This window comes from Lampris incognitus, chromosome 13 (assembly GCF_029633865.1).
Source record: "Lampris incognitus isolate fLamInc1 chromosome 13, fLamInc1.hap2, whole genome shotgun sequence".
Classification (NCBI taxonomy): Eukaryota; Metazoa; Chordata; class Actinopteri; order Lampriformes; family Lampridae; genus Lampris; species Lampris incognitus.
In genome coordinates, this window is record NC_079223.1 from 17,638,956 (window position 1) to 17,653,927 (window position 14,972).

Below are 14,972 nucleotides of genomic sequence, written 5' to 3' on the forward strand. Positions count from 1 at the left end.
AGAGATTTTATTCCAGATTGCATCCTTTCTTTAGGCAAATATGGGGAATTCATGGTTTGGACTAAATGCAGTCGTTTTTCGTAGTCCTCCTCGATAAAGTCCTTTAGCGTGGCGTTTACTGTTGGCAAATAAAACGGAGGAAGAATTGAGGAAGTGTTCACATAGACGTCACATAGATACAACATCCTCCTGGGTGAACAGCTCTTATTTAGCCGTACAGGAACATGGCCCCTGGTTTATAAGCATCCAGCAGACCACATGTTTACCTAAAAGGCTGCAACTTGAATTTTCACGCTTGCACTAAATGCATTTAAGTACAAGAACATTCTGATTATGGGAAAGCTTTATAAAGAATTGCGTGAGGAGCTCATTTGAGGCATAAAAAAGAGATAGTTGATTAAACAATTCTTCATCCAGATATGATAAGAAACCTTGTTGCCGTCCAGGGTCGGTCTCTCATGCACAGATAAAGCATTGACTCAACTTTTCGTGCTTCAGTGGAGGTTAATTACCATCTCTACCCTGTGTACGACCATGAGTAAGGCGAGTGGGGAGACGGGTTTGCTAAGTAAAGGCAAGGCAGTGGTTCCACATATTGAAATTAAAGCCAATCTCCCTGCAATTGTTATGACACCCACAAAGAGCACTTGTATGTGTGTGTGTGTGTGTCTGTGTGTGTGGGTGGGTGGACTCTGCGGAACACTGCATTGTCAACATCTCAGGGTTAATAACCATTTTTTAATAAAACAGCAAAAATCATAGTTTAAAACATTCACAACAGAGTGACACTGTATAATTTCATTGGCAGTAAACTGGATTTTGATGTATGCACATGCTCAATATACATTCTGTACAAAGTAATCCATATATATAACAAGCTAGACATTCATGTGAACGAATACTGTTGGTTCTTTTTCAATGATGTACACAGATTTTATGTTACAATTTCCGGGGGGCTGCGAGGGGATAGAGGAATCACATCCATTTTCGATTACTGCGTTTAAACGAAAAGAAAGCGTCTTGGTGGTTTGAGGCCATTTACAAAAGAAATGTTGAGGTTAGCAAGATAGTTTAAAACCAGCCACACGTCCCCTTGTCAGGCAATGTTTCCCCTCTGGTAAAAGTTTGCCGAGTGGAAAAACCACAAAATCCTTCTTTAATTGTCGACATAGAAAACATCTAAAAGCAATGGGACGGAAATATTTTGTTTTAAATTTAATGTGCCTCCGGGATACTTAGTGATGCACATCTTAAGTATTTCTTGTGGCTAGGTAGGGGGAAGAAAAAAAAACAAACAAGTTTCTTCCTGCCAATTGAGAAATAGAGAAATGACCTCTCACAAAGACCCAAGTATCACACAGACACCATCATAACCCCCGCACCACCTTTACACTTTATATTAGCATGTGCCTTGTCCGTTTCACTATAATCTGCACGGAGTTTAACTGCATGTCAAACGAGGTATAACGCATCAAATTTGTCTCCTTTTAAGTCAGTCTTGGAGACATTCAAAACTTCTCAGACCTTTGTCTTGATGCATGCTCAATAATCCAGATAAGAAAATCAAAGAAGGTTGAATCACTTCATCGGGATACCACGTTTATTGACAGATACGTTTCATCACTCATCTAAGTGGCATCTTCAGTCTAAACCGACTGCAGGTATCCCCACCCTTATACGGTACAATACAGTGGCATAACGACTGAAACCAACAATCAGTTTGTATGTACAATATGCAAATATGGGTGGGAGCATTAACTAGATATTCAATGGCCATGTGTACTATTCACAGAGGATTTGGGAATGTTTGCTATCACAGCATTGTAAGACCAATCACAGCAGCCGGGGATGGGGAGAAATTCCTATATTAAACAGGTCCTGGTTAAGTGTGGCTATCCTAACTGGGCATTTGTCAAAGCCAGGAAGACGCCCAAACAGTGCACCAGCCGACTGAAGAGAGAAGAAGGACAACAGTTGCCTCAGTGTACACCAGTGGTGATTCCATATGTAGTGGGAGTGTCGGAACAGTTGAGATGCGTATTTTCCAAATATCACGTCTCAGTTGCTTTCAAACCCCAAAACACGCTGCACCAGAAGTTGGTTCACCCCAAGGATCAGGTCCCCCGGCGCAAACAGAGCAATATAGTGTACGCTGTTAACTGCCAGGAGGATTGCTGTGACTTATACTTTGGGGAAACTAAATAGACGCTGGCCAAGAGGATGACAGAACACAGAAGATCTAACACGTCAGGCCAGGACTCCACAGGCTACACCCATCTACAGGCCAGTGGCCACTCTTTCAAGGATGATGAGGTGCACATCCTTGATAGGGAGGAACGCTGTCAGAGGCCATCTATGTGAAGAGGGAATGACCATCCCTGAACCGGGGGGACTTAGAGTACATCTGTCGCCATTTTACAATGCTGTAAGATGCAAACATTCCCAGATACTCTGTGAATAGGACTCATGGCCATTGTAATGCTGGTTAATGGTCACACCCATATTTGCATATGAAACTGGTCGTTGGTTTCGGTGGTTATGCCACTGTATTGTTTATAAGGGTGGGGATACCTGCAGCCAGTTTAGACTGAAGATGTCACATAGATGAGTAAAGAAACACATCTGTCAATAAACGTTGTATCCAGATGAACTGATTCAACCTTCTTTGATTCTTAGACCTTTAAAACCTTCTGACTAAAAAGGCCGAAACACCTACAGACCGGCTTTGTTCCCTAGGTACAATATTTTTGGAATTTTATGGAGGGTCACAAACACCAATGTCAATTGCATTAGCTGAACCGTAGTCCAGAGGCTGGTTCATCAGCATGGTCATCAGCTGACAGACTTCTTTAATTTAACAGATTGCAGAAGGCTTGCCAGCAGTGCCAGCCTACATCTTTGGGCGAAAACGTGATCCGCCTCTCTATGGACACTTAAGGCTATACATATACCCAATTTCCCCTCGGGGATGAATAAAGTATTCTGATTCTGATATACATGTGTAAAGATGCATATTAAGGCAAGGTGTACAGGAGCCACTTGTCTGTTCATCTCCCATTTTTAGATGCCACTCCAATGAGCGGCTTCATAAGTCACACCATGGTGTCACTGGCAGGTTTCTATACAGATGCTTTCCAAAACAGTGCTCGGGCAACTGGAAAAGATGAAAAAATGTCTCTCCCTCAAGAGGCCGATCAATAAGACGGTCGAAATCATTGCTTAGTTTTGTATTTGTGAAAGATTTAGATTCTGCAACGTGCTGTTGACCATACTGGGTTTGTATTCATGGAGACAGTCAGAACTGATTTACTGTCACTGGGTGAATCCTCATCTCTCTCATCTCATCAGCAGCCGCTTCTCCGGGGTCGGGTCGCGGTGGCAGCAAGCTAAGTAGGGCACTCCAGACCTCCCTCTCCCCAGCAACGCCATCCAGCTCCTCCTGGGGGATCTCAAGGCGTTCCCAGGCCAAATTGAACATGTAGTCCCTCCAGCGAGTTCTGGGTCTACCCCTGGGGTCTCCTCCCAGTTGGACGTGCCCAGAAAACCTCCAAAGGAAGGTGACCAGGAGCCATCCTAATCAGATGCCCGAACCACCTCAACTGGCTCCTTTCGATGCGAAGGAGCAGCGGCTCTACTCTGAGCTCCCTCCGGATGTCCGAGCTCCTTGCCCTATCACTAACAGACATCCTACGGAGGAAACTCATTTCAGCCGCTTGTATCGCGATCTCACTCTTTCGGTCACTACCCAAAGCCCATGGCTATAACCGGGTGAATTCACGTTCACAAAATACATCAGTGCATCAACCGTCCCACTGAGGCTGAGACACCGGAGGAACATAAGGGCTCGGATTGGCCTCTGACACCACAGTGAATTAGAGAGTAAGAAGAAATGAAGGGGTGATCAGGTGTGCGCTTCCTTCATTGTTGCTGCTTGTTCCACGTCAGTCTGGACGAGAGCCTCAGCCCAGTGTCTGAAATGGAGACGCGAAACAGCTCTGCAATACTAGAAAGGCACTCTTCGACACTTTAATAGCAAACCCCCTAAACATAGTGTACGCATTAAAACTGGTATGGCACTCCCCTCAAACACCTGAGGAGATGCAGTTCATAAACGTAACATATGAGAAATCATACAGTACAGGAGCAACATCACAACCCTCCATTGCATACCTTCTTTAAAGTCTTAGGTGCTTGTAACTTCGACCTTCAGCCGCCCAAGTCCGAAAACACTGACCGGCTATTCTTCATCTGCATATGCATTTTTACATTCTTGGATTATTATAACATTGTGCCCTCTAGTGGCCATAAACTTTAAACTACATCTCAAAACAATGAACTGCAGAATATGAGACAGGGTTCAGGGACGCTCATCTGAACGTCTCAAACTCTCTCCCTTTCTTTCCCATCTGTGACACGGACGGTCACATCAGCATGCAGCAATCCAATCACCTCCATTTTCTGCTCTGAGACGACGCCCATACATAGCCATAAACATAACAACTACCTTCCCGAGTGCTTTATACACTGAAAACAACTTCACCTCCCCAAACTGAAGGCTTTCTTGTTTTACATACAGGCTATGCCAACCAACCGCCTCTGAAGGTTCAGACAATCACCACATCTAGAGAGGCAATTTCCCTCGATTTTCTCCCCTGGCTCTTTTCTTTAGATTGGCTTAATGTAAATGAATGTGGAGAATGGGGGGGGGGGGTATCGTGGCACATATCATAAGCCCAGGGCATTATCCCAAATAAATAAAATGATCTGACCAGAGCTGTATGACGTGCTGTAGTTCTGACCATAGACACGTAAATACTAAGTTATATATCTAAGGCCTTATACATAGGATGTAGGTTCTTTCCTTGAGACATAAGCCCATATCATTGTTGGTTGAGGAATCATCCGGAGGCAACGTGAACTGAGGTTGGTTTTGAAGGCTGGGAGACTGGTTTTGTGGCGATAAGGCTGTAGAAAACAGAGTTTGTGGTAGTGAAATCCAGTTGGTCATCATGGTGTTTAGGGCCGGTGGAATCTGCATTAAAAAAGAAGAAAATTATGCACACACACACACACACACATGCACAACACACAAACACACAGTTTGTTCATAAATATGCACACATACACTACGCAATGCTATACTTGTGCTACAGGTGAACACAATCTTGTTTTCGCCCTTTTTGCACTGGGAAACAATACAAGGCCACGTCAGCTAAATCTAATAGCTCAGGGCGACTCGAGGGGGCTATCAATAGCTGAGGACTAATGAAGTGAAAACAACCTACGGTAGAAGCAAATCAAGCCTTCCACATAATTAGTGGAAAGGGTCTTGGAGGTCAAAACAGTATTAATATTGATTAAAGTGAATAAACAGTTGTATTTTAGAGTGATTATTTACTAATTAAGTGTAAATGATTGTCAAAGCGGGACCAAGGCCATCGAATGGTCCAGTCATTACCTGGTGAACTGCTTGCTCTCTTCGTGAACTTCCATCTCCCGGCTCTTAAACTCATTCAGCTCCTTACGGATAGCAGCCTGTAGGGCAAAGCACGCGCACACACACACACACACACACACACACACACACACACACACACACACACACACACACACACACACACACACACACACACACACACACACACACACACCACACACACACACACACACACACGTGTTGATTTATGGGTAAGAGCATCCCATTCCTAACTCTATCTTGAGACACACAGGCACACACATACACTTTGCGATGTTTGCCTTGTCATTTCCAGTCAGTACACACTGTTCTCAGTGCATCATCAATACTAAATCATCAGAGGGCAGCTGTGAGATGGTGAGGGTAGTACCACTAGTACCACAATGTCCCTAAATTCCCATGAGCGAAGGGCCTTGCAGCGGATAAAGAAGACTACTCTACTCACTCACCGCTACTATCCATCGATCCATCCATCCATCCATCCATCCATTATCTAAACCGCTTATCCTGCTCTCAGGGTCACGGGGGATGCTGGAGACTATCCCAGCAGTCATTGGGCAGCAGGCAGGGAGACACCCTTGACAGGCCGCCAGGCCATCACAGCCCCCCCCCCCCCCACACACACACACACACACCTAGGGACAATGTAGTATGGCCGATTCACCTGACCTGCATGTCTTTGGACTGTGGGAGGAAACCGGAGCCCCTGGAGGAAACCCACGCAGACACGGGGAGAACATGCAAACTCCACACAGAGGACGACCCGGGATAACCCACTAAGGTTGGACTACCCCAGGGCTCGAACCCAGGACCTTGCTGTGAGGCGACCGCGCTAACCACTGCGCCACTGTGCTGCCCCACTACTACTATCGTACGTCTGAAAGCCTTTGCGTGTGATTCACGAGCTGCAGAGTCCATATCAGCAAGTTTATAATGTCATGTTGGGGAGGTAAAAAAAACCACTGACTTCAACCAAACCCTCTTTTTGTCTAAAAATCAAGCCGATGCTCTTTTACAAGACGGAATTTGTTTTGTTTGTTTTTTTCTAAAATTTAAAGTTTCTTAAAAACCACTTCATCTTCAGTTACATTGGAGGATTGTTTGCCTTAAGTGGTCAAATGGAAACCAGTGGTAATCCACCTTCTAATTTAGTCCTACTTTGCTGTTTGTGACCCATGAGGGCTGCACAAATTAAAGAAATAATAATAATAATGATAGTACTGACTCCCAAAATGTCTAATTTGCTGAGGCTGTAACATTTCTTTAGAGGATTTGTATATAAACTTCAGAGAACAACCCAACCCAAGCTCAAAATAAAACAAAAAACCAAACAAGAAAAACACTGAAATATAAAACCTTGGATTCTTTTTACATGCACATCAATAATCCCATTGCTGTGAGCAATCAGTTTCAAGCGATATTTCACTAAAGGCATTTACATGGTTTGAAATAAAGTGCTTTCTCTTTGCTTTGCACTTCTCTTATTCTTCATGCATCAGTGCAGAACAATACACGTAACAGGAAGAGTCCAATTTGCCACCCTGTGTGTTAGATGTTTTCACACTTGTATTGCAAAAACGTGCTGTTTCAAAGTGTCTGGCGACCTTTCAAATGCACAGTTTCAAAAAGCCAAAAATAGCCAGACTAGACCATATAAATGTACCCATTCATCAAAAGGCTGAGCAAAAAATCTGCACGTCTTTATCACGTTGTGCTCACTCTGATTAGGACTTTATTCCTCTATCCATCCATCCATTATCAGATAAAGGTGTCGCTAAAGTTGAAATAACGTCTTTGTTGGTTAATGATCATATGATCAGTCACATTTAAACAAACTCCGAGATAAACCATCCTTATAACCCGAACTTATGCCGAGCGAAGAGCAAGTTTTGCTGAACAAACAGCGACTGTTTCTGCAATGAGCAAACTGCAGCCGATGCAAAAATGTCTAGGGTGGTTTTGCATGACAAATTGCAAGGATTGAACTGGGGTCAAGCAAAATCAAGGAGCTCTTTTTAGAGTGCCGCTTCAACAATAGAGAAAAAACCTTTCACCGGCGTTGTCCTATGCAAATCTGAAGCATCAGCACCCAATTCACCCAGCTCATCATTTACTGAAGCCCTTTTTAAGAAATAGATGAGAAACAGTGTCGAGAAACTGAACCACGGGTGACCGCAACTCCTAGCCCAGCTGTAATATTCAGCACAAGAACCACAATGTAATTTTCTGTCAATATTGTGCAGCCCTAGTGCCTACCATATATCTTATGCAGGGACTCTCCCACAATTCAGATGCTTACTGACTGCAAAGTCACCGCTTCATATATTTTGTCTTAACATGAAAACTTCTTATGCAAGTTCATTTATTCTTTGAGGTAAATTTGTATTTGTTTGTTTAATGTTTTTAATGGATCATGACGCGTCTCAGTGGAGGTAAGTTTAGTATTTGCACAATCTCTTTATACATATCACAGAAATAGGGAGTTAACTGTAAGAAATACTCCTACTCCTTTTCAAACATCCATCCATCCATTATCCAAGCCGCTTATCCCAACCGGGGTCACGGGATGCTGGAGCCTATCCCAGCAGTCATTGGGCGGCAGGCGGGGAGACCCCCTGGACAGGCCGCCAGGCCATCACAGGGCCGGCCAGCCGACACACACACACACACACACACACACACACACCTAGGGACAATTTTAGTATGGCCGATTCAGCTGACCTACATGTCTGTGGACTGTGGGAGGAAACCGGAGCCCCCGGAGGAAACCCATGCAGACACGGGGAGAACATGCAAACTCTACACAGAGGACAACCCGAGACGACCCCCAAGGTTGGACTACCCTGGGGCTCGAACCCAGGACCTTCTTGCTGTGAGGCGACCGCACTAACCACTGCGCCACCGTGCCCCCCCCCCCCCCCCGCCTCCTTCCGAACATGTAACAAGTGATCTGATGCATACGGAGATTTGTTCACTGAGTTTGATGTGTGGAGTGGTTGATCACTTCAGATTATTAGCAATGGCTTATCTGTATGTTATATCCTGCTTATTACATGTTCAAAATAAATCATCATTCATTCATTCATTCATTCAAATAAGTACAGAGTAAGGGTACCTTGTCTGCAGGGGTGAGCCTAGTCCAGGGTTTGTCCGCCCGGCGGTCGTAGTCCTTAGCATCAGTTACTTCTACATACTCATTAAAACGCAGGATCCTCCGTGCCACCAACTCTGCCACTGTAGGCCTGACGCTCAACTACGGACACACAGGAGAAGAGAGGATGGGTATTTTCTGGAACAATTTCCTTTACGTTCACTAGATGGGGCAATTTCACCACAAACTGTGCCTTTCTCCTCGTGGTTCCGGTCGCCATGTGGCGTACTAAAGCCAATCACAAGTTCAATATTTGCAGTTAAATACTCTCTCCTCATCTCCTTCCTTTTATTTCTCTTTCCCTCTCACATTTATGTGTGTGCAGGTGTTTAACTGTGTGAACGTGTGTGTGTGTGTACCAGGTTTTTCTATCCTAATGGGGACCAGATGTCCCCATTAGGATAGAAAAACCTGAAACCACTTACCATGTGGGGACATTTTATGGGTTCCCCGTGAGGAAAAGGGTCTATTTTAGGGTTAGGACTTGGGTTTAGGGTCAAGGTTAGAATTAGGATTAAGTTAAGGTTAGGGTTAAGGGCTAGGGAATGAATGTAGTCAATGAGGGGTCCCCACAAGTATAGAGAGACATTGGTATGTGTGTGTGTGTGTGTGTGTGTGTGTGTGTGTGTGTGTGTGTGTGTGTTTACAGTACCTTTCTGGAGAGTCTCCTTTTAATCTCTTGCTTGGCTTCTTGCTCCTCTGCTTCATTTTTCTCTGCACACAGAGAAGCGACGGGGTCATTTAACATCCACTGTACCTAAAAAAAAGTCTCTGCTTCTATTCAGAATGGCCCAAGATGGAGTTCAACACATGGGGTGGTGTTCATATGCCCTCATATCAAACAGAAAACAAAAAACAAAAAACAATGGAAGTGGGTTGTATGGCAGTTTGTGTAATAGTCAACATTTAATCTATTGATTCGTGTACACGAACACGAATTTTCCTCTTTTTTTTTCATGACACTCAGCACGAACTTTCAAACTCGCTAAGAATCATGGGTAGGCTAACGTAGCCTTCCGCTATTGAAACCGACCAAAACCAACTTGATTTCTCAGAATCGAAGGAGAAATAATGAAAACGGATGGGTGTAACACTAGCCTGTCATATTGTCGAGGTATCAAGGACACTTTAGTGTTTTTGTGTTGAGAAATGTTAAAGATGTCTTTAAAATCCAAAGGCCGATATATGACGGATCCTCTCCGGCCCTAACCCCAATCTATACAGCTTCTGCGCTCCCGAGTCCCGATTGACAGAAGAAGAAAAACGTGGCGCAGACGCGAAACAGCCTTCCAACAATAAATCATTCGTGACTATAACATGAAAAGACATGATACTGGGCTTTAACGTAAATATGAATCAAATTTATATTGTGTGCCTTTTTTCTTTTTAAGAATCAGAATCAGTTTTATTTGGCCACGTATGTGAAGGCCTACACATAACAAGGAATTTAACTCTGGTTCGACCATTGCCCTCCACGTAAATCTCCATTTTTACACGAACTTCTGTGTATGTACTCTGTGTATGTATGTGTGTGTGTGTGTCTGTGTGTGTGTGTGTGTGTCTGTGTGTGTGGATGGTAACTAACCCTCGACCTCTAGCTTTAGATTTACTCATAAGAATTTTCTTCTTCACACCACAACTACCAATCAATTCTATCCTTTTACTCATAACCAGAGCGATCATATGTGTGCATGATAATGTAAAATACTACAGAAGTTTCAGTGCACTGCCTTTACACATGGAGGGCTAGAGTAACCCAGATCTGACTGAACTGCCAACAGATCCTTCTTCATGAAAACACCACAGTCACTGACCAACTGCAACGTGTGCCTTTGAGCTTAGCGTTAAGGCAGATATCTTCCGAAATAGACATTAAATCATCATCTGAGCCCATTTTCCACTGACTTCCATTGTTGCCGTTTTCCTTTTTTTGGTCAAGCCACTGAACAATAAGCTATGCCTGCCAACGCAGAGCATTCATCATGGTGAGTGACATATCCACATGAACTCTAATTATACCATTCAGACTTGGGTGGCATGGCTGCAAACTGGATATATATCTGGTCTAGGACAATACATAGAAGTCAAGCAAATCATAATTAAAGTCATGCATTTCCATTTTTGTGTTCACAGTGTTCTAAAAATGACAGCGTCGTATTTGGGGAGGGAAAAAAAAGACGTCCAAATGGAGTCGAGGTGCATCTGAGTGTAGCCTGTGTTACTATAAACTGTGTGTGTGTGTGTGTGACTTCTTGGGTTGAACTGTTGAATATAGGACGGTTTATACTCTAAAAGAAGTGAGTAACTGCCTGTTTTGTGTTGTTGCTCTGCACACCAAATCCCACGACACAAAACAGAAAGCGTCTTTCAAACAGAAAATATGAACCTCGTCACACATTAGAATGAGGAATGGGGTTTTTGGATGGATGAACAGAAAAAGCAAATAATTTACTGAAAATGCAGGACATGCCTTTTGAAAAACATACAATAAGTACATAAAGTAAAACACGGGCCCACACACCTTCTCTTCTTTTAAATTTGTAGCTTTAACTTCAAATATTCAGAATATTTTGATGCACCAGCATTGAATCTTTTCTTTAATATATCAAGAAAAGATGCTATGACCCATCATTTGTTTCTAATCAAAAGACTAGGCAACTGATCTCATCTCATCTCATCTCATCTCATCTCATCTCATCTCATCTCATCTCTACTCATCATCAGCTGCTTCTCCGGGTCAGGTCGCGGTGGCAGTAAGCTAAGTAGGACACTCCAGACATCCCTCTCCCCAGCAACGCCCTCCAGCTCCTCCTGGGGGATCCCAAGGCATTCCCAGGCCAGATTGGACATGTAGTCCCTCCAGCGAGTTCTGGGTCTACCCCTGGGGTCTCCTCCCAGTTGGACGTGCCCAGAAAACCTCCAAAGGAAGGTGACCAGGAGGCATCCTAATCAGATTGCTGAACCACCTCAACTGGCTCCTTTTGACACGAAGGAGCAGCGGCTCTACTTTGAGTTCCCTCCGGATGTCTGAGCTCCTCACCCTATCTCTAGGGTTGAACCCAGACACCCTACGGAAGAAACTCATTTCAGCTGCTTGTATCTGCGATCTCACTCTTTCGGTCACTACCCAAAGCTCATGACCATAGATGAGGGTTGGAACGAAGATTGACTGGTAAATTGAGAGCTTTGCCTTCCGGCTCAGCTCCCTCTTCACCACAACGGTCCGGTACAACATCTGCATTACTGCTGATGCTGCACCAATCTGCCTGTCAGTCTCCCGCTCCATCCTACCCTTACTCATGAACAACTAGGCAACTCTCAAATGCCAAATTTCAAATGAATTTCTGTTTCATAATGAAGTATTGTAATGGCTATGTAGCTTGTGCTGCAGCACACAGGCCATAAGACTCATAAAGGCTTGTTATGTAAGCTGTACTATTAATTTAATGAGATCAGTATTGTTGTATGGTATAGTTGTTGCATAATAGTAATTAGTATTATTGTTGTGGCGGCATGGCTCAGGAGGTAGAGCGGGTCATCTAGTAATCGGGAGGTCGCTAGTTCGATCCCCGGCTCCTCCAGAGAGCGTGTCGAAGTGTCCTTGAGCAAGGCGCTGAACCCCCTAACTGCTCCTGATGAGCAGGTTGGCACCTTACATGGCAGCCTCCGCCATCAGTGTATGAATGGGTGTGTGAATGGGTGAATGCGATGCATACACTGTAAAGTGTGTTGAGCGGTCGGCAGACTAGAAAAGCGCCGTATAAATGCAGTCCATTTACCATGTGTTATCATTACTGTATTGAATCCCTTAAGGACAGGATGGCATGAGTGGATTAGCCACTACTCTCTCCTGCTTACTCTCGAGTTGCAGGATAAAACGATATGAATTAGCCTGGATTGGCCTTCCCGATGTAATATCCCATGTAAAAACCCACTTCAAAGGGACAGTTGATTTAGAGAGGCAGCACCAGCACCAGCCAGTCTCTTAAATGGAATGTTAACAAGGAAGGCCAAAGGATAGAAAAAGCCTGCAGCAACAGTTTCTGCTATTTAGGTCATCTGCTTAGGAGTATTTTACCATTTAAAAAAAAAAAAAGCAAAGTTCAATGAAGAATGCCTCAAATTTAGGAAGACATTTTTTGTTTGTGGTGCAATGGGTGCCTGTGGTCGCGCTGGGTACAGAATAACCATTGAATGTTTTTGGCCAAACATCCCTACCATCTGAGGTAATATCACGCTGACGTGCTGGTAACCAGAGCAAGGACTGACGCAACCTCTGTGTAGCCCGTAGACCCAGACCTCACCGTGACCAACCACACCATTCCAGCGCAGGAAGCACCCGATAGATGTTCAAAATTCATCCGACGTCAAACACGTTCGTGTCACTGCTGGTGATCTATCTGTTGTGTACTGATGCTAATTGCACTTGACATGCTCTCTTGACTGTGATATGATTACGACTGAGTGCTCTGAGAGGCCTGAAGGTTGACACATGACCACCTCAGCTAGCTGCTGACTCTTCTGTAAGGCTCTTTATGTAAAAGTGTCTGTTCAGTGAGAAAATCTAAACTTAGAGATACACAATCATAACTGCTTACATACAATATATGTGTGTGTGTGTGTGTGTGTGTGTGTGTGTGTGTGTGTAGATAGATATAGATATTTGCATAAAATTGCACATAAAATTGTTCTCATTTCACTGCAGTAAAAATCCTATAATACACTAAAGATGAGTGTTTACATTATTGTCATGCACAACGCAAGAAATGCAGAAAAACCAACCGTATCCTCAAATGTATTTTACATTTTCAGCTGTGCTGAAACGATGTCGAACCATAACCACTGATCTCTGATAAACTCTGGATTGATGATGACGTAAAATGTGCGAGACCACCTTGATATTCCTTACAGCAGGGTTGTAGTAGTGGACACAGGTAAGTGGATGGACCTCACCAGCAACTTGTTCCCGCTTGGTAAGCATTTATGTTGCCCATGTTACTTGTTGTAAGTTATGATTATGACTGTGCTTCATGCCATGTATGTTAATACCATTAGATCTAAATACATGTAATTGACAACTATTAATGTTAAAAATAGCATTGAGGCATCCACGTAGCGTAGCGGTCTATTCCGTTGCCTACCAACACGGGGATCGCCGGATCAAATCCTCGTGTTACTTCCGGCTTGGTCGGGCGTCCCTACAGACACAATTGGTCATGTCTGCGGGTGGGAAGGCAGATGTGGGTATGTGTCTTGGTCGATGCACTAGTGCCTCCTCTGGTCAGTCAGGGTTCCTGTTTGGGGGGGGATTGGGGGGAATAGTGTGATCCTCCCACGTGCTATGTCCCCCTGGCGAAATTCTTAACTGTCAGATGAAAAGAAGCAGCTGGCGACTCCACATGTATTGGAGGAGGCATGTGGTAGTCTGCAGCCCTCCCCAGATCAGCAGAGGGGGTGGGGCAGCGAATGGGACAGCTCAGAAGAGTGGGGTAATTGGCCAAGTACAATTGGGGAGAAAAAGGGGAAAAATCTAAAAAAAGAAAAAGAAAAAATGGCTGCCAAGGACCCCCCCCCCCAATTATACATAGCCAATTATCCCACTCTTACCCACATCTGGCTTCCCACCCGCAGACATGGCCAATTGTGTCTGCAGGGATGCCTGACCAAGCTGGAGGTAACACAGGGATTTGAACCGGAGATATCGTGTTGGTAGACAGCGGAATAGACTGCTATGCTACCCAGATGCCCCTGGCTGCCAAGGATATGGCTTGAAGGCAATAGCAGCCATGCTGTCATTACGTTATCAATCCAGAGTTTATAGGTCAGTGACCATAACCCCTGATTTCACACCCCAAGTGATGTGATTTAATTTAGCTGGGTTTGTGTTTCTCTTGGTTCAAGTAGAGAATTGTTGGCGACTCACGTTTGAGGATGTTCCTCTGCTCAAGTTCCTCTGGGGAGGGTCGCTGGCTCAGGCGTCTGGGGGAAGAAGAAGGAAGTCCAATCAAACAACAATGCCACAGTGAGGAGAGAGGGCGCACAAATCAAATGTATTAAGAAAAGCTCCTACATGGCTGCGCCCACAAACATAACAGCCTGTACAGTTCATCAAGAGCTATTGCTCTACCTATTGGCCTATGGCCAACCCTTCTCCAACATCCATTATCCAAGCCGCTTATCCGAATTCGGGTCATGGGCTGCTGGAGCCTATCCCAGCAGTCATTGGGTGGACCTTCCTCCAACATTTTTTTTAATAAAGAGTGTGCCATCAATATAAAACCACTTTAACAATAACTTGTACCCCAAACAAAGGCATTTCAATAACAATTTTCATGCATATACACA

General features: G+C 44.3%; 1 protein-coding gene across 1 annotated transcript in view; it reads right to left on the reverse strand.

Annotated features, from left to right (window-relative positions):
- Positions 1 to 347: 347 nt before the first annotated feature.
- Positions 348 to 14,972, reverse strand: part of phactr2 (phosphatase and actin regulator 2) — a 50,692-nt gene continuing 36,067 nt past the window's right edge. The window contains exons 8-12 of the mRNA XM_056291372.1: positions 14,551 to 14,606; positions 9,280 to 9,341; positions 8,592 to 8,729; positions 5,459 to 5,535; positions 348 to 5,032 (exon numbers count right to left, since the gene is read on the reverse strand). Coding sequence (XP_056147347.1) covers positions 5,017 to 5,032; positions 5,459 to 5,535; positions 8,592 to 8,729; positions 9,280 to 9,341; positions 14,551 to 14,606 — 349 coding nt within the window. The 3' untranslated portion in view covers positions 348 to 5,016. The remainder of the gene's footprint in view (positions 5,033 to 5,458; positions 5,536 to 8,591; positions 8,730 to 9,279; positions 9,342 to 14,550; positions 14,607 to 14,972) is intronic.